The following is a 25770-nucleotide window of genomic DNA, read 5'->3' on the forward strand; positions in this document are numbered from 1 at the left end:
AAAAAAATACAAAAAAAACTGAGCCTCCCCACCTTCACAAACATTTCAGTTTCAGTTTTCGGCCAAGTACATCCTGAATTTTTGGTTTCAAATAACATGTTTCTTTTGGGAATACTGGGTATACAACCCTACCTACATAGGCTGAGGACACCCATGTCAGTGGGACTGTCCTCTGTGTATTTTAAGGAAAACAAGTTATTTTCTTAACATAGAGGTAAAGCTTTGTGTTTACACTTTTCCAAATGAATGTTGAAAAGACAAGAACAACTATTGGATTTGGCTAAAATCCTCATTTGCAAGACATCGCATAAAATGAAAATGTGTGCACATAGATACTGCATCCTCCATAGGAATCAGTGGATAATGATTGAGAAAATCAATGGTTTAGCATCATCAAATGTAAAATGTGGGGACAAAAATATGTCAGTTTGCTGATACTTTTTTTTTACTTTAAAAAAGCCAGTTTATGTGATGACATACAGTAAGTTGATTCCCTGTATTGATACCATGCATCATGATTTTATCCCTCTTGGAGGAAGTGTGCAATTTTAATTTGAAATCAAGATCACTAACTTGTGGTTGCCGGTCACACTTTTTGGATACTATTTTGAAATATTTGAACATAATAACATCTGATTTACTGTATGTGTCTTTTCTGGTTGAAGCTCATCCTTAGCTCAGTACCCAAGAAGATACCATACGCACTTATGCCACTTACCTTGTGAGCCAGAAGATTCTCTTCAGCTTTGGGACACGAAGCATCTCTAACCACAGAAAACTTAGACAACTTTTTCTCAGCCTCATTTAAAGACATAATAACCTGTTGTCTTTCCTCTTGGTATAAATTCCACTGGACAGTGCATCTATGATCAACAAATTCACATCAGATGTGAAGTGCAGAACAATATCATAAACCTAATTAACTTTTTAAAATTTTCAATAAAAATGTATCAAATTTCTTGCAGAAAACTAATCACATTTCATTGGTCTTTGTATGCATGGACCTGTCCAGGTTTATTAGTCACGGTATTGATTGATTTGAGTAAAGTTGCAGTTTAACTCAACTGCATTTAGCAGTTGTGGAGTCATTTTATATTTAAAGTTGATGTTAAACACCCCAATCACATACAAGAAGAATAGCCATAATACCTTCTCAGCAAGTCTAACTGAAGTTGGGCTTGCTCTTTGGCTTCTTTTCCTTTCCTTTTCAGAGAAGCTACAGCTTCTTTCAAATAATCTTGTCCAGATTTGTGCACAAAAGCTTCAAGTTCAGATACCAGAGTCCGCAGTTCATCTAAAAGTCCATTGATTTTGCTTTCTGTGCTAAAGAACTCTGTATAGACTTTAAGACTTTCTTCAGCTACCTCAATATCCACGCCAGTTTCATTTTGTTGGAGTAATTCCTGTGCTTCTTCAAGCCAGTCAGATGCAGACTGCACTGCTTGGTGGTACCGGTGACTTGCAATATACATCTTGTCAAGAGTCATCTAAAAACAAAATAAAAAATAGCACTAACGCTAATAATATAAAGCAGAAAATATGTATCAGTTAATAAATGTACTATCCACAATTCTACTTTTATTTGTCTTAATATAGTACAGGAAATAATATAAGTATTTTACCATCCATTCACCACCCTCAGGTTTTCAGTAATAGATCCCTCTAATCCATTTGTCCTGATATTAGGAAATATATGATCTGTGTGTACAATGAATAGAGCAAATATTTTCCCCAACACATTACAACTAAAATTCAGTTGCATGTCTTTGTGAAATCAAAGACAAGTTTATCATAACTAGGCAGAGCTCCTGATCAAAAATGCATATAAAAATGTCTCTCCTCTCTGCATGTGACACTGCATTCTGTCTATCAGCTCTGTATTTACTGTTATTAAAAAATATAAATAAAAAATTATGCTCTACTATAGGAACAAGCACTGTCATATCATAGAAGGAGTGATGTCACCGTCGCCTCTAGTACCTGACACCAGCAAATACTGGGGTTTTAATGCCAATTATAATAATGTCTCTTTAATTATAGTAATTGTACTTCAGAATTCCAAGAGGCATGCGCTAAAAGCAATAATTCTAATCATGCATACAGCTAATCATTCAGGAAGAGCCTTTTACTCAGCAACATATCAAAAATAGTACAGTATTTGTAGGTCTCAAAGAAAGATATTACATAACAAAGAAACATGCCTAAATTCTGTCAAGCCATTTTAGGGGGTTGATGAATTAGGATGTCTCTGAATAATATAGCTTCTAAAGATGAATATGCCACATAGGTATGAAGCATGTTTACAGGAAGGAATGGTGTGATCAATAATATGTGGCTCCTTCATTGTCCAATCAGAGTACGGTAGAGGTAGCTAATAAAGCAACATCTTAGTAGCAGTTTTTTCCTATAGTCACTCATCAGATGGTTGAGTACTATCAGCTATGGAGACTTAGCTATAAGGGCAAGGTAAGGTTTTGTTTTTTTTAGTAGAGTGCGCAATGTTTAAAATGTCTGCCATTGTTTTCTGTTATCTGCGTCCTATTGAGGAGATTTCTTTTCCTTAAAGCACAGAAAAACTCTTAAATGTAAGTCTTGTTCGGTACTGGTGAAAGCGGTCACCAGGAAAATTCAGAGGGTTAAATCTTTACAGCAGAAACATAAACAGACATAACAAATTTATGGATCAACTGTATAACAAAAAAAAAAAAAAGTTTGGTCTTTACATACACTTTAACAATATGACAAGAGTTTACCAATTTTACATTTGCCTTTAATAAAATGTTGATTAAAAGAACTAAGGATAAAAATATGCACAAACCTGCTTTCCAGTGATTCCTTCATTAATTTCCTTTTCAAGTTCTGACAGCTCAGCCATACTGTTTTCCAGATCAGCTGGAACGAACTCCTTTGCCCTCAGATACTTCTGTTTCTCTCTGAGACATAGCGCATTTATTATTCTTAAACTTGATTCAATTTCCTCTTGTTGAATTTGTAACTTTCTGATTTCTTCTTGGATGTTTTCAAGTTTCCCATCTAATAGCACAGGTTCATTTAGCTCCACCTTCATTTGTCTTAGCCACTCTAAAATACGACAGATCTCAGTATGAAAGTCTATACTCTGCATAAATCTGTTCTCACTTTCTCCCATTCTCTCCTTCACTAGTGAGTTCCATAACTTTAACTTCTCATGCCACTGTTGTACTTGCATATCGGCAGATTCACAAGCTGAAACTTCAAGCACTGAGGACATTTCCTCTAACTGTTCTGTAATGCGCCTAAGAAGAGTTCCAGCATTCTGAAGGTTTGCTGCCAATGTACGGTAACTTTTCAGCTTATCCTCAGCTGGAAGTGTCTCCACATTAACTTGCTCTAGCTCCTTACTAAGAGCTTCAAACTTTATATTCAGTTTGGAACAAAGGTCTTCATACTTCCTATAGGAATCTGTTGTGTCTGCCAATTGGCTAACTTTCTGCTCTATCATTCTTTTTAACTTATGATACTGACTTACAACTTGCAGCATTTCTTCAGGAAGCCATGGTTGTCCGGTGCTACGGAAAATTTCTTTCTTCTGATTGAGTTCGTTAACTGCTGTGCCAAGAGTCACAACTTCATTTAAAAGAGAAGAATAGTCTTGCTGAAGTGCCAATGCTTCTCCAGCTAAAAGACTGGAAGGAACTTTGTTCATGAGTAGAAAATGGTCTTCCAATTCTTTTAAAGCTTTGCTTGTCAAATCAATTAGGGAAACATATTCTTTACGCATAAAGATTGCTTCCTGGACTTTACCAAGCTTTTCTCTGGCTAATTTGACAACATAATTACACTGCTGTGGCAATGAATTCAGTTTCTCATCTAGGTAAGAATGATCTACCTCATTCAGTGACGGGAGAATCCCCTGACCATTTTGCTGCAATGAAAGTAAAAGATTTTCATACTCTGGTGCCTGCTCGAGTATTTGTTGGTATTTGGACAGCTGTGAGTAAAGCTCAGAATCGTCATTCATTAAATTAATTTCAGGAAATGTAAGAACATCTGCCTGCTTAATCCAGTGACAAGCCTTATCTAAATCCTCCTTAAAATGTTTTCTTGAAACTAGGCTCTTTTCAAGTTCAATGAGCCTCTGTCCACATTTTTGCAGCACACTCTCAAAGACATTTTGAAGCTCTTGTAATTTTCCTAAAACCTCAGTCTTCTCTTGCTCAGTGGCCTCCTTCATCAATTCCCTGCCTTGGCTCCACAGGCTGTTAATATCAACCTGATATGCCTTTAAGCCAGCTTGAGCATTTTTACAAGTTCTGATTTGCTTACTTACATCATCAGGATGGAGACATATGTATTCCTGAAACATAACCTTCTTTTCATGCTGCTGAATTTGGTTCAAGGCTTGATAAGCTGCCATTAAAAACTGGGCTCTTTCAGACAAAGCCTTGTTCAAATGTCGTTTACGCTGGTTGACCAAGTCACTGAGACAGTCTACATGTTTCTGTGAATCTGCTAGAGTTTTCTGAAGTTGTTGTCTTTCGTTCAGACCTAAATTGCCCATAATTTTATCAGCATCTTTAATCAGGTTTTTCAGTAAAAGTTGTTTGGTCTCAACCTCACTGCAGATAGTCAAGTGCTCCATGAGCAAGTTCTGAGCAAGTTCAGGTGGTGGACTTTGTTTTAAAGCCTCTGAGATGGTAGGCTGTTGATCTTCAGCCCACTCAGTTAAATCTTGCAGGCGGGAATGGACTAAGCTTAACTGTTCCAAAGTTGTAGCACAGGTCTGGATTTTATTCTTCACTAGATCTGCAAGTTGAAACCAGCGCTGCTCAAAGTGATTGGTTTGCTCCTTCACTAATTCTTTGTCATCTGCATTCAGATGTTCAATTACTTTTTGCTTTTGTTCCTTGAGGTCTTCAAGTGCAAACCTTCTCTCTTGAAGAGTACAGGCCAATGTTTTCAGGGCTTCAAGATGTGCAGCTGTACTCTCAGTATCAGACCTGTTAAAAAGAAATTTTAGAAATATAATTATATATGTGGTATAAAAATATTTCAGTTTATTCTGCCATTACTGTTCTATTATAGAGAGCCGAGTGCACTGGCCTTCAAACTGAAACCAACGCACAATGACTGCTCTGTGGGCCCTGCAAGTTCCAGGTGTGTGGAATATGTGCTCCCCTGCCTTATGCTGTGGTTACTCCCACCAGCTCACAAGGGCTGTCTTTATTATTGCTTGGACCCTGGGCAAATATTTTCTTGCTCCCGTCATGCAATTTCACTCTCCACCTGCTCTGAGACATACAATAAATAGCAGCTAGACTCAAAATCAGTTTAATGCAGCAGATCACACGGCGATTGCGATTGGTCGCCAGAGGTTACAGCATATCATTATTGTTCACTGACTGGTTGCTATAGGTTACTGCACATCATTAAAAATACCGTTTCAGTCTTTGTAGATGGCATCAAGCTCTGCAATGGAATGATGAGGGTGTCTCCAACTTACAAGCCAACCTCAATGCACTGTTTAATTGGGCAACTATGTGGAAAATTAGGTTTAATGTTGATAAATGTAAGGCCATGCACCTGGAGGCTGAGAATATGCATGCATCATACACACTAGGGGGAGTACAACTGGAGGAGACAAAGGTGGAGAAGGATCTGGGAGTTCTGGTAGATCACAAGCTAGCTTAATAAAGGCATGCAATGCCAAGCTGTGGTTTCTAAAGTGAGCAAAATCCTCTCTTGTATTAAAAGTATAGACTCCGGAGACAGAGATATCATTCTACCCCTGTACAAATCATTAGTAATGCCACATCTGGAATATGCAGTTCAGTTTTGGGCACCAATTCACAAAAAGAAAATTGGGGAACTGGAGAAAGTGCAGAGAAGGGCAACCAAATTGATAAGAGGCATGGATGAGCTCAGCTATGAGGAAAGATTAGAGGAACTGAATTTATTCTCTATTGAGAAGAGGAGATTAAGGGGGGATATGATCAACATGTATAAATACATCAGTGGTACATATAACAAACTCGGTGTACAGTTGTTCCCCCTGAGGGCATCACAGAGGGCAAGAGGGCATGCTTTACGTCTGCAGGAAAAGAGATTTAATCTCCAAATACAGAAAGGTTTCTTCACAGTAAGAGCTGTGAAAATGTGGAATAGACTCCCTCAAGAGTTGGTTCTGACCAGCTAAGTAGATTGCTTCAAACAAGGCCTGGATTCTTTCCTAGATACACAGAATATAACTTGATACTAACATTTATAGGTAAATTTGATCCAGGGAATATCCGATTGCCTCTTGGGGGATCAGGAAATAATTTTTCCCCTGCAGGAGCAAAATTGAATCACGCTTTGCTGGGGGGGGGGGGGGTTTCTTCCTCTGTATCACCTGTGGGTATAGGATTATAACTTGTTTTTTTTTATTGTTGAACTAGATGGACTTTTGTCTTTTTTTCAGCCAGACTAACTATGTAACTATCAGTACTGCTAACTGATTCGTTACTAGAGGTTACTGCACATCATTATTGCTCCCGGATTGGTTGCTAGAGATTACAGCAGATCACTACTGTTGACTGATTGGTTGCTAGAGGTTATTGCACATCCATATTGCTCATTTATTGGTTGCTAGAGGTTACTACACATTATTACTGCTCACTGATTGGTTGCTATTGGTTACTGTGCATTATTACCAGTTACTTCTTGATTGCTAGAGGTTACAGCACATCATTACAGCTCACTGCCTGCACACCATGGACGGAGAAGGTGAGGGGACCCACCAAGAGACAGAAAACTCCTAAGGATCCTAGGACTCCTGGGAACAGTGGCAGTGCTGGGGGGGGGGGGGGGCGGAGTGATCAGTGGCAGTGCTGGGGGGATGGGATCAGTGGCAGTGGTGGGGGGAATGAGATAAGTGACAGTGCTGGTGGAGGGATGGTATCAGTGGCAGTGCTTGGGGGGACGGCAGTGCTTAGGGGGATGGGATCAGTGGCAGTGCTTGGAGTGGATGGGATGAGTGGCAGTGCTGGATGGGGATGGCAGGTGACATTTCTACACCAGCCGCCAATGTTAGGAGGGATTTACACTTATGAATTATGTAAGGGAGGATTTACACTGACCAGCAGTGTAAGGGCAATTCTACACTTAGCACCAATGTAAAGAGAAATTTACACTGACTACCAATGTAATGGGGAATTTACTCCAACCACCAATGTAATGAAGAGTTTACACTGACATCCAGTGTAATGTGGGATTTTACACCACCATCCAATACATTTCTATACTGGCCACCAATTTACACTGACCTCCAATTTAAGGGAAGCTTCTACATGGACCACTGTTGTAAGGGTGGATTTGAAACTGACCACAAATGCAAGTTGGGATTTTTTATTGATTACCAATATAAAGAGGAGTTTCTACACTGGCCACCAATGTAACAGGGATATTCACAGACCACTAATGTAATAGGAGGATTCACAGTGACCACCAATGTAGGGAGGGATTTACAATAACCATCAATGTAAGGGACAAAGTATTCACAGTGACCACCAATGTAGGGAGGGAATTACAAAAACCATCAAAGGAAGGGGCAAAGCACACTGAGAAATGATTCTACATCATGCCCTAATGTAATGAGAAGATATACTCTGACCAACAATGTAATTCATGGTGCTGTGGCACTGTTTGATTTTGAAAAAGAGTCAGGGCCTTTTTTTCTGTATTTCTAGCCCATTTAAATAATTGGGCTGTTCTACATGTGACGTGTACACCTTTGCATCCTACATTTCCCTGCTAACATCTGCACCCCAAACCTTCCTTATCCTTTCTACTCCAACCTAGCTCTCCCCTGCATTAACTCTACATGCCTTCTCTGCTCATCTTTGCATCCTGATGGTAGGCTTAGTGACCACAGTTGCAGGCAGGACTTTCAAGCATGCCTCTGTTTACCTCCCCAGTGGGCAGCATGCAGCAGAGGTGATGGTGGCTGGAACCTCAGGGGGTATAATATACATATGAATGTAGTTGCTATTTATATATCCTCCTGTACCACCTTCCCCTCCCTCCTAGATTGTAAGCTCGAAAGAGCAGGGCCCTCGAACCCCTCGTGTATTGTATTGTTACTGTCTTGTCTCATGTTCTGTCCCCCTTGCTACTGTACAGCGCTGAGCATACCCTTTGACGCTATATAAATACTGTATAATAATAATAATATATGAATTCTGTTGTTATTTACATATGAATGCCAGATATTTATATGTGAATGATGACAAGATCTGCTCAGGTGAGTCATCTGTACATGGCAATAGGGCAGCATAAGTGACAGCACTTCATATTGAGCTATCAGAACACAGCTTGGGACCAAGACTTCAATGGACAGTTGGCAAGTTGGGCAGCTGGTTTTAGTGCACAGTAATGAATGGGTCCAGGGCAGCTGCCCCTCCTTAAAGACGGCCCTGCAGCTCCTACAATGCTATAGGAGGTACAATCTGGCATATGTAACTACTACGTGCAGTAGGAGAATCAGGCATTTGACCCATCTGAATGGTTAGCAGTTGCGGACTGCTTGTACTGTGGAAGGGTGGCCCATAGAGGCACAGCAACATACCTGTACATTGCTTGCCTCCTCCAGGTATTGGGAAGACTGAGATTGAGCTCTGCTGTCACTTTTGCAGCAGTTGCTTTCTTATTCTGGGTCAAAATCCTGTGCAATGTCCTTTTGTCTCTTTCGGTCAGTTGATCATGTCGACTGAGCTTATCAGTCAACGCTTTCTCAGAGACTGTATATACTGTCATAACCTTTGATACTGTGCCTCATGACACAGTACCTCATGAAATAAATTGGCAACTTCAGTCACAGAGGCACTAGCTGTGCGAGCACCAACAATTTGCCATCCTTGAAGTTCAGTAAGCTCTGACATGACTCCACATTACTAACCTAGCAGCGCACGCAGTGCATGATGAAAGTAAGGCTTCCCACACTAGGTGTTACATCATTACTGCTTTCCATGCAAGACATGTCACTTTCACAGCTGCAAATCATGTAGTGTTTCCATTTTTTGTCTAACTCCTGTATATTCCAACTTTTTAGTAGTCATGCTTTTAGATACAAGTAATCCTGTGCTGACAGAAGGCTAAATTAAAAGTGTGGCTCTTGCCATGTCAATTATTGTCTTATAAATCCAAGAAGAAGAAATGTGATTGGACAACAGCCCAACAAATAGCTCAGCCTGCTTTGCTCAGGTTTTATAAGTCAGCCTTCAACAGCTGTATATTAACATTATAGTCACAATTTGGTTAAAGCTGTGAGGAAAATGCAAATTTAGTTTGTACACTATAAAAAGATACATTTTATCAAAGAACATGACTATTCATAAATTACCTGGCTAAATTATCCCATTCGGTGGTGAGCTTTTCCAGAAAAACATCTACCAAGTTGAGACGATCATGATAATCACGTGTTCTCTGCAAGTCCTCCTCCCTCTGCTGAAGAAGACTGTTAATTTGAAAGCAAAAGTCCAACCATCGGTTACTTAGGTGCCCAATGTCTGCATGCTCTGGAGACTCCTGTCCATTGGTAAGCTGGTTGACTTTCTCTGTAAAACTGGTAATCTTATCTTGCTGCGACTGAAGCTTCTGACTGAATCCCTAGCACACAGACAAAATAAGAGTAGGATAATTTTAACAACAGTTCTTCATATACTCATCTAAATTCGCTAAAAAATCTAACACAGAGATTACTTCAAACACAATGATAGATTTTGAGAACTACCAATTTTAATAGTAGTGGTCACTGAAGCTGCAGTATTGTACTTCTGAATGAAACCCACCAAAAGCCAAGGTGCTGGAAAATATCTCACTATTTTGGTTGCTTCCGTGCATTCATTGTGGCTTAATGTTGTTTGCTAACTTACATACTGCAAGATTAAAGTGATCCTAAAGGCAGGACATTCTCTATATTAAGGCAAAAATGTCCCATTGGTCATATTGCCCCTTTACCTCCCTAAATTCTTGGTCCTATCATGACCTAATGCTGCTTTCTCGTCCTGTCCTCATAAGACTCAGTGAGAGCAGCGAGAGCCATTAGCTCCTGCTGCTGTCAATCAAATCCTGTAAAGAGGAAGCGGGGCAGCGGGGCAGCAGGGCCGCACTGTGTATGCCAACAAATTCTCAAAGTCCAGCTTAGGAGCAAGCCCACAGGTGCGCCCCTATGGGAATTGGCTTCCTAGGGCGGTACACCAAGACGAGGAGGAACAAAGATCATTGGTGCAGAACCTGTAAAGAGAAGGCTGGAGCAGTTATGTGCAATACCATTGCACAGAGCAAGTAAGTATGTTTATTATTTTAATTTAAAAAAATTAAATCTTTACAATCCTGAGCCCTGGTTCACTCTCAATGCGGCCATGAATTTGCGATATTTCACTTGAAGTTCTGAATATTCTGCAAAATATTCAATATTTTGGGTCAGTAGCCAGACCTGAACCTGGTAGCTCTACCCCACTTTGTCTTTTCCCCTATGTTAGCATTGTGTCCACGGTAGCATTTGCGTAGTCAGAGCAAAGTAGGACTGGCAATACAGGGATTACTTTGACGCAGTTGGCCAGCTTAAACATGTATTGCAATATGTGTGAACTAAATATCCCCATTTATTGCAGAGTCTGCTTGAAAGGGTATATACCAGTGTGCAGAGGGCCCTTCAGAATCTCTAGTGTTAATATGTGGTTGCACCAATTTAGCACCTGATGGATAAATGCATGCAATAGCTGCTGGGATTTGAGCACAGGTATATCTTGTTTGTTTATTTCACTTGAAGTTTCGCAATTTCAAAGCCCCTGGTCAGTGCAATTTAATGTGCGGCTTGCCTGACATCTGTGCAACTTCATGCACAGATGTCTATGCAAGTCACACATGAAATCACCAAAAATGGTGCAGGAACCTTTTTTCAAAATCGGTGCCGCACTGCAAAGTTGGAGTCGCACTGATTTGAACGGTTCCATAGGCACAAATAGGGTCATACAATTTTGAACTGTCAAATTGCATGACAAATCGCATTGGTGTGAATGCGCTAAAAGATCCTAAAGATCCTCAAATATTTTGCATCACTTGCAAGTTTCCAAAATTGCCCATAGGTTGTGTGTGCATTATTCTGTCTAAAGAACTGTCACTGTGGGATAACCAGAACTCAGCTATAGGTGCTTATGTAGCCCTAAAAGTATTTGCTGGAATCTGTTAATAATATTAGTAGCTCAAAGCAGAATAACACAAAACATCCTACGCATTTTGGAAGCCCAACACAAGCTCCTCTTTTTCCAGGGAAAGTGTCAAAAAACATTTTGCTGGTAAAAAGATTGCAGGTTTTCAGTAATATTTCTGGTGAGTGTGCCATCCACTTTGCCACTACCAGTGGTGAGTGTGCCACTACCACTTTCAACACCAGAGGTATACTTTTATTGACTTTGATACATTCCTTGAACAAGTTGAGCCCCTGAAACGTATTGGCTGTGTTGTATTATCCTGATATTATTTAAAGATTTTGAACTCTTGAGCCTTTGTTTGGCACTCTTATTAGTCTGTATATACATGGATTCTCAACACTGGTTCCCCTTTTTCAAGGGGCACACTGGAGCCATTCTGTGCTGTTATAATCAGACTGAATTACCAAAAATGTGTACCCGGCACCTCATCTTCATTTATGTTTACTAATTAAAACTGGACAGATGTTTTAATTTTTGGTTTTAAATACACTCTAAAGGAGAAGTAGGGCCAAAGCTTTTTGTGTCCTAATTCTCCTACACATCACAGCAATTCATTCTGCTTTCTTGTGACCCGTTTTCAACCATCAGCTGTCTAAAGCCTGCCTTCTGCTGACATCATCGAGGCAGTCCAGGCTCTGGAAAGATCCAGACTTTAAATTTGGGATCTACTCATAGGTTTGAGTGGCAGCTGGCACAACCTCTCAGCAAGCTGCTAAGAGCCTGAGCCAGTCACTTCCACTCTCATCACAGCTCAGCATACCAGAGAGCACTGGAGGGGGAGAGCAGAGAGCTGATAACTGACAGTCACTGGCAGGGGCGGACTGACAACTCATGGGGCCCCTGGGCAATAGGGGATCATGGGGCCCCTGTCTCCTTGCCCAAACTCAAAAAAGCCTATGAAAAAGGTACCAGGGGCATCTCATGGGGCCCCCTACTGACCCGGGGCCCTCGGACAGTGCCCGAGTTTACAAATGATCAGTCCGCCCCTGGTCACTGGCTCTGTGCCGACTGAAGATTGAGAACTAAGCAATCAGCGGTGTTTTGGTCACTCAGTTCTCAGTCTTAGAGGTGGTGGTGGACAGATACAGCATCAGACCGATACTGCATCTACCTAGGTGAGCATTAATGTTTATTTTTTTGTAATCCTGAACTTCTCTTTTAATTATATTTTTGACCAGAAGCATAAAAATAATTCTTATGTTTTTTATGTTTTTACCCAGTATCAGTCACTGAAGTGGACTCATCAAAACAGGAGAAATCATGGTTACCTGAGTTAACCATCCAAAATTCCTATTTGATTTTTCATAAAATGACAGCTCTTGGCAACATAACCACATTTTTTCAGTCTTCATGTAACAGCCCTACTATTTGCAATCAGATCTACAAAGACCATGGTATGTAGAAAGCACCTAGGCTAATTCTCTACTATTAGCAAATAAAAGGAATTCTGATTTACCTGTAAATGCCATATTTTGGAGTACAGTACAGGACATAGGCTGAGTTTTCCAATCACCTGAAGGTAGCAACCTATAATCCAAGATCTATGAAAACGCAGCCTGTGTCCTGTACTGTAAGATTAATTTAGAGAATTTATATCTCTTTTCTCAGATCTTAGAAAGCACATGTAAACCATATACTGTATACCCCAAGCTGAATAGTTCCAATTTTCACTGTCTAAACATAGAAGGCAAAAGCTCCCAGTACCTTAAGCTGTGATACCATGTTCTGTGCCAGTTTAATCTCCAGCTCTGCTCTTCTTCTCTTCATGTTCTGAATCTGCTGGCCCGCCTCCTGGAAATATGCTTGAAGTTCTGCCTTTAGATGTTTAACTTCTTCCCAGCCGTTTGCCAGAGCCTGAGACGCCATCATTCTCTGCTCTATCTGGAAATGGAAAAATTGTCAACCATGTCAGCCTTTGTCATTTTAGTTTCTAATTTGTAGCTTTCCTTCACGAATCACCTAATTTGTATAAGCTAATATTAAACTATACAGTAGATACTGTGCAGATTCTCCGACTAGGGATTTAAAAACAACTTTTTATTGTTATGTTTACTTATAACAGTATTCACATTATCCGCTGGCAAAGATAACAACTCAGTCTAAAGTTGGCCTTGTATTTTCCAATCTTATTGTACAACCTCTGAGAGGACATCCATGTCACAATTGAAGAATGTATCCTTTATTCCAGTTCTAGAGATAACTGTAAAATTTCCCATTACTTTCTGAGTGATCATGGTCATACTACAAAAGAAAGGATGATTCTATGCAGCAGGGACAAAGATAGCAATAAAACCTGACAGAGGTTTTAACCCTTACATATTCTATCCAAAACTAAAAATATGAGCTTTACATACACTTTAAGCAATCAATTCAGTATATATCTGGATGGACTTGTGTCTTTTTTTCAACCAGATTAACAATGTAACTATGAATCTAGTCAGGCAGTCCCTTGCACTACACAACTGTATATCCAACTTGTGTGCACAATCAGATGGCAATATGTATGGTCAGTTTAAAGTGCAAGTTCAGCTAAAGATTGTTTCTGTGTGTTTAGAGTGGGGAAGGGTTTGTACTGCTATCTGAGGATCTGACAGATTTATCTTCCCTTCCTGTCCTTCGGACAATTTATCAGACAGAAAGAGAGGGGTAACCATTTAACAATAACAAAGAGAGAAATACATTTGGATTTTTGCTCTCACTCTAAAATTGTATTGTCAAATTTTTAAAGTAGAACTAAAGGAATTGTGTTTTCATTTTTGATAGAGCAAGGAAGGGTTATAACCCCTGTCATATTGTTTTTTTTGCAATCTGTGTCCCATTGTGGAGATTTCCCTTCACTTCCTGTCCCATAGACAAACAGGAAGTGAGAGGAAATCCCTGCAAATTAAGAAAATTCCTTGGGGACTCCCAGGTCACCAGAATTAGTGTTTCCATTGGAAGATTTCCCTTCTATTACTAATCTGAGAGCAACCCAAAATTTGAGATGTTCTTTTACTTTCCCTGATAATGGTAAACAGGACAAATATAGAGGGTGAATCTCCTTAATGAAGTCACAGGCAGCAATAAAAACTGACAGGGTTCTAATCACTCTGTATTCTATGCAAAACTAGAAGAAAAAAAAAAGTTTTGCCTTTAGTTATACTTCAATGTTTATTAAGGGACACAGGATTCAGAGACATTTTGGCTATACTGCCGTCTACAGGAGGATTTAGATACTGGCAAACAAAACCACTGACTAGCCTGGTGTAACACCTCCAAGCAAGCCTCAATTTTGTATCAATGAACTCAAATAAAAGTTTTTCACAGTTATGACAAAAATCCAATGTCTTTCTAGTTCATGACAGACATAGGATTCAGGACATCCCAAAGCAATCCTACTGATCTGTATAAAAATGAATAAAAGAACCCCTGCGCTTAGATGACCCTAATAATAAGCTGCTAGCACCTACTATGTACCAGTGTCACATAAATTAAAAAACTATAAAATGGTGCAGCGCTATTAATAAATGACATATGGAGCAAATAACCACAGGTGAATGAACCCCCTTAAGTGACAGCATAAATCAATCACTGGTGTCAAGATGCAATTGACACGCACTTAACAAGTGACTACGGGGTGATAAAGTCCAATATGAGCACACAGGTGAGGAACTCTTCACACGTGGATGTGTCATACGTGCCACAGGAATCCCAAAACACTCTGAGTGCCCCCTCACCTCCTTGAAATGACCTCAAGGGCCAACCAGCTTTCCAATGATAGTCAGGCAATCTCCTGTTGATCCCTTCAGTCTGACTGGAATGATGGTAACTTTCACCAGACCTCTTTCCACCGCTCTACCGACACCACTATCTTCCACTCAGAGACATAACCAAAACAGGCTCCATAGTGCAATATGTCCAATTTATTAAGATAAAAACATAAATACCCACTTACATGTAGGCAAACGATCATGCACAATACTCGGCAGTCCTCCTGACATGCGGCTTCATGGAGTCCCAATATGGCGCGGACGCCGGACGCCGGCGTCCGCGCCATATTGGGACTCCATGAAGCCGCATGTCAGGAGGACTGCCGAGTATTGTGCATGATCGTTTGCCTACATGTAAGTGGGTATTTATGTTTTTATCTTAATAAATTGGACATATTGCACTATGGAGCCTGTTTTGGTTATGTCTCTGAGTGGAAGATAGTGGTGTCGGTAGAGCGGTGGAAAGAGGTCTGGTGAAAGTTACCATCATTCCAGTCAGACTGAAGGGATCAACAGGAGATTGCCTGACTATCATTGGAAAGCTGGTTGGCCCTTGAGGTCATTTCAAGGAGGTGAGGGGGCACTCAGAGTGTTTTGGGATTCCTGTGGCACGTATGACACATCCACGTGTGAAGAGTTCCTCACCTGTGTGCTCATATTGGACTTTATCACCCCGTAGTCACTTGTTAAGTGCGTGTCAATTGCATCTTGACACCAGTGATTGATTTATGCTGTCACTTAAGGGGGTTCATTCACCTGTGGTTATTTGCTCCATATGTCATTTATTAATAGCGCTGCACCATTTTATAGTTTTTTAATCCTACTGATCTCTCTAACACAAATCAGGTAGCAGTACAAACCCAACAGTAGTTCTAATGTTTCCCCACTCTATCCAAAACTATAAAACATGTTTTTGACATGATATACATTTGAACGTTACAGTCAAACAAGCACACCTAACATGGGCAAATAGCATGCCACCCATACATTGAGATTATTTAGAACAAGCTAAAAAGGTGATTCATGTTTTCTTAACCTAAGTGGATTATCAGTGACGCCATTCATTTTTAGCCCTCATTTCAGCAAGTAGACCTCAGGTTACCCTGACCAGCACAAGCAGATTTTGATCAATTAGTTTTGTTTTTAACATTCCCCATAACATATTGCCTGTGAGAATGCAAAGTCGATCCTGATGGTCTGGTGTACCCTTTAGGAAAGCATTCTGTTTTAGCCAGGAGCTATTAATCTTAGCAGTATGTATTTAGTTTTCAAGACAAAAATCTATAAATACATAAACTAAATGCATATACCCTCTTGTTCAAATTAAATAAAGGACAGTGCAGTGCTCCACACTAACACACTGTGATTGCCGTCTTTTCTAAGTAATTAAATCCCCTGTGGCAAGCAATACAAGACATAGTGGATTTTATTTATGAAAGTGTCTGACATAACTGTCTACATTACTTCATAGCAATCAACCAGATTGAAACCAGCAATGGGTAGAAAGCAAGTATAAATATAAGTGTTTGTTCTGGGATAACACAGAGGGGGTTATTTACTAAAGCTGGAGAGTGCGAAATCTGGTGCAACTCTGCATACAGACCAATCAGCTTCCAGGTTTTATTGCCAAAGCTTAAATGAACAAAAGTAAGAAGCTGATTGGCTATCATGCACAGCTGCACCAGATTCTGAGTGCTCCAGTTTTAGTAAATCCCCCCCATTGAGTTCTTGTATGAAGCAAAAAATCAGTGGCCAATAGTTATTCTTTGGAGATAGAGCGAAGAAATGTTTCATCCAAAATACATGTGATCTTCATACTGCTGTCAGTTTACTAGCATTTAGATAGTAGCTAGTGGTTACCAGGTGCACACGTTTTGTTTCTAATATAGGGCAATGCAGTTCTTACTGTTTGCTTTGTTTGCTGTACATTGATTGCTACATTCTTCACGGCACCATCAGACAAGTCACAAGCAGTACACAAGAGATCCAAGTATGTGTTGGCCTGCTCCTGCAGAGTCCTGAAATGCTTCGCCTGGATGGATACACATAATGCCATGACTAATTAGTACATTTAAAATTCACAATATTTCATTAAAGCAATTAATGTCATTACTGATAGTAGATAGCTTAGCAACAAACATTAACATTAAATGCTGCTCAAAATAGAGTCAGTCTTAACTAACCTGCTTCATTGCCTCTGCTAGGCTGAGAGGGGCTTTGGTGCCAAGTTGTATGTCTTTCTGTACGGAGGCCAGCCAGGCCTGGCACTGCAGCAGTGTGTCTTGGTGACTGACATGCTTCTGGAGTTCATTTTCCAAACTTAAATAAACCTGTGGTTAAACATGATGATTTAAGAGTGCAGCCAGTACTAAACAGATATCTTTCTTCAAAGTACAAATGAATCCAAAATGTAAGGTGACAAATAACAAATATCTATGGCTAGTAAATTATGTGTGCAAATACAAAGGTTTTATTAGTTTGTCAAATTTTTTTTATTTTTTAGAACTGGTTTATATTAAGAGAGGGTGAACTTTACTGTATGCAGTTTATCATTAGCCTGCCATTGCTCATTGGTCAATGTGTTCAGCTACCCTATATTAATAAAATACATCAAGCACTGTTGAAGTAAAAACCATTGGAGCCTGCTCATACCAAGGCACGTATCTGTGTGGGATAAAGCAAAAAATGGCAGGTCATTGTTGCTCTTACTGTTATACACTGTAGTTAATAGTAAGCACGTTGCATACAACATATAAAAGTCCAGCGCTAAATAGTCAATTAAAATAAAATATGTCATATACTAATCATAACAAAACGAGTGCTCATAACTATTGTGACATAGTTACATAGTTAGTCTGGCTGAAAAAAGACAAAAGTCCATCCAGTTCAACCACAGAAAAAAAAAAAAAGTTATAATCCTATAACCGCAGTTGATCCAGAGGAAGGCAAAAAAACCCCCAGCAAAGCATGATCCAATTTGCTCCTTCTGAGCAAAAAAAATTCCTTCCTGATCCAACGAGAGACAATCGGATATTCCCTGGATCAAATTTACCTATAAATGTTAGTATCCATTTATATTCTGTGTATCTAAGAAAGAATCCAGGCCTTTTTTGAAGCAATCCACTGAGCTGGCCAGAACCAACTCTTAAGGGAGTCTATTCCACATTTTCACAGCTCCCACTGTGAAGAAACCTTTCCGTGTTTGGAGATTAAATTCCTTTTCCTCCAGACATAAAGACATCTATGTATGAAAAGTCCCAAGTGAAATGTCCTGAGTGGAGGCAGGTCCCTTTAAGAACATGTGCACGAAACACGTCAGTGAGGACCCTACGTGCTGACGTCACACCGCCGTGTCCATGTCGATGATCCGGTGGCCATCTTAGTAAGTGTGGCTGCTTGTTTTTATCTGTCTCCACGTGGATGTACATTTCCTGTTTTACAATAAATACTACACTATATACCACTGTTTCTTGGGCTCTGTATTGTGAGCAATTCCTTTACGACCCCTTGTTGGTACACCAGAAGAGTTTCCTAGTGGATGAGCTGTTGATTATTTGGAGAGATCTCCCTATCCAGAGCTTGTTCATTCCACTTCTGGCACATCATCACTTATTCCCACAGCTGATGAGTTTATGCTGCCTGGAGGAATTTCTTTGCCCTATGTCTGATCTTATTTTATTTCTGGTGAGCGTATAGTGGTGGAGGATTGTCACGGCTGTTTTTTTTTTCGTCTTCACGGATGGCGCATTTGTTTTGATTACTGGTCATAACACCGCATCACTGAAGAATGTTGTCCCACTCAGGACATTTCACTTGGGACTTTTTATACATAGATGTCACAATAGTTATGAGCACTCATTTTGTTATTATTATTATATGACATATTTTATTTTAATTGATTATTTAGCGCTGCCCTTTTATATGTTTACAATTTGTGGATGAAGGGGTTCATTCTTTGTGCTAGCTGCTTGTTATTGGCTCTTTAGCGCTCACTGGTATTTATTATATTTTATTATGTTGCATACAACCCTGTGGAGTTTATTTACAAAAGGCAGATAGGCTGCTCATTTTTAAAGGGAATTTTCGCTTTTCAAAGAACCTTTCCCTTAGCTTAGTGCACTTTGCAAAGAACACCTGATCATGTGCCAGAAAAAAAAACTGTATTTGCCTTGCACAGATTGGAAGATAGAAGTCAGAACAACTTACCCCACCCCAAGCTAACGGAAAATTCCCTTGCAGCCTATTTGCATTTAGTAAATCACCTTGCTTGACCTCATCCCCTGCTCTCTCCTCATTGGTGCATTGGCTGTGATTGACAGTAGCAGGAACCAATGGCTCCTACTGCTGTCTCGGCCAAAGAAGATGGAAAGCCTCGGGGGAGTCGCTGCTCTCATGCACAGAGCTGGATCGAGAGGGGGCTCAGGTAAGTATTGGGGGGGGGCTGGGGAGGCTGCTGTACACAGAAAGTTATTTACCTTCATGCATAGAAGCTTTACAACCACTTTGAAAACAAACTCAATACCTCCTACTGCTCTGCACTATTCTCTGTTCACTGTTCACGGGCATGTTCCCTTAGCTTTGTGAACATGATAAACATTTACTTTGCAAAGAATTCCAATAACTTACTAGGAAAATAAAAAAAATAGTATTTTTTGATTATGTACAACTGAAAGATGGAAGTCGGCAGAATGTTGCCTTGTTCACTAAAGGAAGTGAAAAATCCTTTAAAAAGTAAAGAGCCTATTTGCATTTAGTTAATGAACCCAATGGTGTGAATGAGCTATTGTATATATATTAGCAAATGATATCAATACTTTGTGTAAGGGATCCATATAACAGGATTGTTTGCTAATAAATTTAGTTTAAACGTATTCAAAATTTCCAACATCCTACAAACTACAGTCAATAAATTTAAAGAAGAACTATCATTACATGTTTTATTTAACTACCCAGGGGACCAATTCAATTGGTGTCATTCATAGCCATCCTTTAATTTCCAAGCAGCATGGTCTAACAGGTTTCCACCCCCTTCCCATCTTGTTCGACAACACCACTCATAAGGAGAAGGATTTGTGAGTAACCGCTCAGGTCTCTAGCTATTAGGGCCTTTCTGGAGACCAGAGCTGCCATTACCAGAGATCACTCAGTGCTGCAGAGCTGTGTGCTCCATCGGCTGGGCTGTGTATGTGTAAAAGTAGCTGCTGATATACACACAGCATCCTGATGCTGCTTGTTCATTCATAATAATAAAACAGTCCATCGGCAGATACATTACACAGAGCCACAGCTCTGAGTGATATTTTAGTATTGTGAATGAATAAGCACTTATTGACCATTAAAAATAGTAACAGATCACTCAGCTTAAACAAGGGGCGGGACTCTTTGATGGCTGTAATACCACCCCCCCCCCCTTAGGAATACACCTAATTTTCAAAAGGGGGTGAAGCTACAGCCAACATATAGAGGTGAGTTTTCGGGACAAAGGGGTCACCAATAAGAACAGGACCAAATGCTACATACAATGGTCACCTAGAGAGTAAAATGAAATGTATAAAAATAACAATAGTTCTTTCTTACACCCAGCATGATCTGCTAAAAGTAAATACTGTCCCCAAACTACAGACCCTAGCATAGTGGGGGCAGTTTTCAGGTATGAAGTAAATCTCAACTTTGTATGTATATTCTGGGTTTACCAATACTTACTCGCTGGACAGTGCTACAAATAGCAGAGTAGCTGTCCCTTGTCCCTTGCAAATGGGCCTGGATATTCTGCTTGAATTTTCCTTGCAGGTGCTCAGCACAATGAAGAACCAAAGTCTCTCCCTTTAGCTTAAGACTGTTCAGACGTTCTTCAAAACCAGCAATGTCCTCCATCATTGCCTGCAGGAGTAATTGATACATCATTAAGTTCCTGCTTTTACTGATTAATTTGCAAAGATAACAACAGTCTTACAATATACACAGTTTAGGCAAGAAAACAAATAAAAGTGTACATTAAAAAAATTTGTTGTGCAGTTTTTCAAACTGACACTCTCAACATGGTGATCATATTGTTCGCATTTCATTCTTAGCTTTTTCAGTTATTCCAAGAGCTTTAACACTATGGCTACTCTTCAAGTGACTCCTTTTATGAACACGCCAATCTTTTATATTTATATTTTTAGCTACTTCAACTGATTTACGTTACTCACAAACACTTTTTAATGATGCCTACACACAGAGATGATTAAGCTTCTCCAGTTCTAACAGAGAAACCACTGAGGTTGATTTACACTAAAGAATGCACACAAAGCAAACTGTGTTCAATCTAAGCACATCATAATCAGGGAATTTAAAAAAACAGGATTATGTCTTTCACATAATTGGAAGACTAAAGTGAACACAGCTTGACTTTAATAAAGAGATTCTGTCCCCATACTATTAATATTAGCAACAATCTTCCCATAAAATAACATATCAGATCACTTTGTTTTGTGAATTTTATCTCCCTGTAATTGATGATAGTATGATACTGAACAGGCTGGAAACTGCTGCTGCGCATCTCCATCTTGGATGTGACAGCAGCAGTCCCAGGCAGACTCAGACCTGTCACTCCAAATTACACTTTGTAGTATTCCCTCACTGTCACTTATTGATGTTTGAGGATCACTGAACAGGCTATCGTTTGTTTACAAGGCAGAGAGGCTGATAGTAGGAGCTTGCACACAGCAGAGCAAATGCTCCAAAAATGACAACAGTGACACATGCCCTGCTGGTGCTTCTGGCCCCTCCCTCCTGCAAAGTGCCACCATAGCAAGAAGTTTGCTATGGGGGCACTCAAGCATGCTCCCTCCTGAGCCGCTGCTCTATAATCACACACAGAGCGTGGCTTGACCTCATCCCCTGCTTTCTCCTCATTGGTGCATTGGCTGTGATCGACAGTAGCAGGAACCAATGGCTCCCACTGCTGTCTCAGCCAAAGAAGATGGAAATTCTCGGGGGAGTCGCTGCTCTCATGCACAGCGCTGGACTGAGAAGGGGCTCAGGTAAGTATTGGGGGGGGGGCTGGGGAGACTGCTGTACACAGAAAGTTATTTACCTTCATGCATAGAAGCTTTACAACCACTTTAATATCAACACCATAGCCACGTGAAGACAGCACTAGAAATTAAACAATTTCACCATTATAAAAAGCTTATTTATTACTTATGATACAATACCTTGTGGTTTGCCAGCTGTTGAGTAATTGTCTCTAGATTGTTGCTTTCCATTAGATCTGGAGTCACAAGTCTGCTAGACATATGAAGCAGCCACTTCTCCACTTCCTGCAGCTCAGAATTGTAGGTCTCATGTTCCTTAACTTTTTCTTCCAAATCAGCTACACTTGTCTATTTACAGGTTAAAAAAAGAGGATGGAGTGTGGTTAGTTTTTGCATTCCCAGAACTATAAATGCTTTAAAATCCTATAAAGCTGAAACAGGATCTGCTTATATTTTGCATTCCCTGGCTAACTATTCCCCCAGCCCCCATTAGTCAACATGGTCAATACATTTTAAAAAAAAATCAGTTTCCATAAAATTATTTTAGATCCAGTGGCATTATCACTGAGTGTCTGTGTTTCTATATGATATACAGGTATATCATGGTTAGTGGCAGGGGCTTTCAGTGTTCTCTACATAGCTTTCTTAAAACATCACAGCACCCTGCATTTTGGGGGGCCATGATGGATTAGTGTCAGTCTGGAGCAGTGGGTATTCCTAGGAAGACCGCATTTACAAGTAGACACATATGTTGCTGAGCCTTCTTTATTAAAAAACAATAAAACAAAAGGGACAGTTAGGCTGTGGAGGAAAGAGCTAAATGAAGCAGGACATCCTCTGGCCAAGAAATGAGGTGAGCTCTATCTGACTTGCTGTAGCTTCTAATGCACACTGTGAGAAGCTCACAGTATGTGATATAAAAGTTAAGCACATGGGAGGAGCCTGTGCAACTGGGCAGGACTGATGGTAATGCTGGAGTTCAATTTTAACTCCCACAGCTTTATTTAGCGATTGGTGTCATGATTAATAACTACACTGTATAACTATACTGCCTACTTGATATTTGGGTATCTAGCATTTTCAGAACAGGTCAGAAATAAATAAATCTCCATATTTCACATATATATATATACAGTGGGGATCGAAAGTTTGGGCACCCCAGCTAAAAATTTGTATTAATGTGCATAAAGAAGCCAAGGAAAGATGGAAAAATCTCCAAAAGGCATCAAATTACAGATTAGACATTCTTATAATATGTCAACAAAAGTTAGATTTTATTTCCATCATTTACACTTTCAAAATAACCGAAAACAAAAAAATGGCATCTGAAAAAGTTTGGGCACCCTGCAGAATTAATATCTTGTACTGCCCCCTTTGGCAAGTATCACAGCTTGTAAACACTTTTTGTAGCCAGCCAAGAGTCTTTCAATTCTTGTTTGAGGTATCTTTGCCCATTCTTCCTTACAAAAGTCTTCCAGTTCTTTGAGATTTCAGGGCTGTTTGTCACGCACTGCTCTTTTAAGGTCTATCCATAGATTTTCAATTATGTTGAGGTCAGGAGATTGTGAAGACCATGGCAAAACCTTCAGTTTACGCCTCTTGATGTAATCCCCCGTGGATTTAGAGGTGTGTTTAGGATCATTATCCATTTGTAGAAGCCATCTTCTCTTTAAAGTCAGCTTTTTCACAGATGGCATCAAGTTACCATCCAAAATTTGCTGAAATTTTATTGAATCCATTTTTCCTTCTACTCGTGAGATGTTCCCTGTGCCACTGGCTGCAACACAACCCCAGAGCATGATTGATCCAACCCCATGCTTATCAGTTGGACAGAGGTTCTTTTCATTAAATTCTGTGCCCCTTCTTCTCCAAACGTACCTTTGCTCATTCCAGCCAAAAAGTTCAATTTTAACCTCATCGGTCCACAGAACTTGTTTCCAAAATGCATCAGGCTTGTCTATATGTTCATTTGCAAAGTTCAAACGATGATTTTTGTGGTGAGGACGTAGAAGAGGTTTTCTTCTGATGACTCTTCCATGAAGACCATATTTGTACAAGTATCTCTTTATAGTGGAATAGTGTACCACAACTCCAGTGTCTACCAGATCTTTCTGGAGGGATTGTGCAGTCAAACGTGGGTTTTGAATTGTTTTTCTCACAATCCTGCGAGCTGTTCTGTCTGATATTTTTCTTGGTCTTCCAGATGTTGCTTTAACTTCCACTGTTCCTGATGACTGCCATTTCTTAATTACATTCCGAACAGAGGATATTGACTTCTGAAAACGCTTTGCTATCTTCTTATAGCCTTCTCCAGCTATAACGTCAACTATTTTCAGCTTTCTAGACAACTGCTTAGAAGAACCCATGGTGCTGATTGTTGGGGCAAGGTCAGATGAGTCTGGGCATTTAAAACCTTTGAGATTGACATCACCTGGTCTTCCCAGACGATGATTGAGAACAATCCATGACACTGGCAGGTCTCAGCTTGGCAAAGGGGGCAGTGCATGCTATAAATTCTGCAGGGTGCCCAAACTTTTGCAGATGCCATTTTTTTGTTTTCTGTTATTTTGAAAGTGTAAATGATGGAAATAAAATCTACCTTTTGTTGACATATTATAAGAATGTCTAATCTGTAATTTGATGCCTTTTGGAGATTTTTCCATCTTTCCTTGGCTTCTTTATGCACATTAACACAAATTTTTAGCTGGGGCGCCCAAACTTTCGATCCCCACTGTATATATATATATATATATATATATATACACACACACAAACATATACTGTATATGTATTTGATACTAAAATACTTATTTGTGTCACAATAGCTTGCATTCTGTCACCATCACCCATATAACACATTAGCCATATGTACGTTTATTTTGTCTTTAATAAAACTTTCTATTACCTTTGCCATGTGGCACAGTCCTTGATAGTCTTTCTGCAGTTTCTGAATTTTGTCTACTATGGTAGCATCATGGGTCATGCTAAACAAAGCTTCCCCTTTTTCAATGACTAGCTTGATAGAAGGCTCATGGGAGAGAACAGTCTGCTGGATCGACTGCACACACAAAAACAATTACAATATTAACATTTTGTCTTCAGATAAAGTACAAACTTACTTTTTGTATATTTAAGGCAGTGGCAGAGCATAACATTCCCTTAGGGCTTGTTCACACTTTCTAACTCTTAACAAACACTCTTATAGTATGGGCATTAAACAGGCGTTAATGAGCTTTAGTATGGGCATTAGACTGGCATTTTACAAGCGTTAAAAACACTCCCCAAATGACCTACGCGTGCTTCTGACATGTTTTATAAGTGTTTTACAAAGCATTAAATCCGCACCACAAACGCCCTATAATAAACTGTATTATTATTAACACGCCGCAACTGCACTGCAAATGCCTGCCAGTGCATTTTCGGAGCGTCACCATAAATGTGAATAGGAGGCTTGAAAGACTGTGTGCTGTTCATAGTATCATTTGCATAGGCATTTGAGGAGCGTTAAAAATGCCCCTCAAATGCTTACTTTTAATTCCAGTGTGAACTAGTCCTTACAGTGGACAGTGATCCAGTATCAGGATTCTCTAACCTGGTATTACAATATTCATGTAGGCTACTATAGCTAAAGCGAATAGACTCCTACCAGAACACCTTGCAACAACACTTAGGAGGAAGAATCAATGTAGCAGGTTATAAGCCTATGGATCTCTGCCAGCTGTGCTTGCAAGTGTGTGCCCTGCTGTAAAATTTCTCTAGCCTGGGGCTAAT

The 25770-nt window shown here is 39.8% G+C and overlaps 1 protein-coding gene across 5 annotated transcripts in view; it reads right to left on the minus strand.

Moving 5' to 3' along the window:
• The window catches only part of SYNE1 (spectrin repeat containing nuclear envelope protein 1), a 662466-nt gene that overhangs the window by 195757 nt on the left and 440939 nt on the right, over positions 1 to 25770 (minus strand). For all 5 annotated transcript variants that reach the window (XM_089694288.1, XM_089694287.1, XM_089694289.1 and 2 more), the window contains exons 69-78: positions 24905 to 25057; positions 22180 to 22347; positions 20684 to 20860; positions 17164 to 17310; positions 16887 to 17012; positions 12936 to 13112; positions 9359 to 9624; positions 2819 to 4979; positions 1150 to 1487; positions 719 to 863 (exon numbers count right to left, since the gene is read on the minus strand). In XM_089694288.1, the coding sequence (XP_089550414.1) occupies positions 719 to 863; positions 1150 to 1487; positions 2819 to 4979; positions 9359 to 9624; positions 12936 to 13112; positions 16887 to 17012; positions 17164 to 17310; positions 20684 to 20860; positions 22180 to 22347; positions 24905 to 25057 (3858 nt within the window). The remainder of the gene's footprint in view (positions 1 to 718; positions 864 to 1149; positions 1488 to 2818; positions 4980 to 9358; positions 9625 to 12935; positions 13113 to 16886; positions 17013 to 17163; positions 17311 to 20683; positions 20861 to 22179; positions 22348 to 24904; positions 25058 to 25770) is intronic.

The sequence above is a fragment of the Staurois parvus genome, unplaced genomic scaffold (assembly GCF_062004578.1).
Source record: "Staurois parvus isolate SC_StPar_1 unplaced genomic scaffold, SC_StPar_1.0 ptg000657l, whole genome shotgun sequence".
Classification (NCBI taxonomy): domain Eukaryota; kingdom Metazoa; phylum Chordata; class Amphibia; order Anura; family Ranidae; genus Staurois; species Staurois parvus.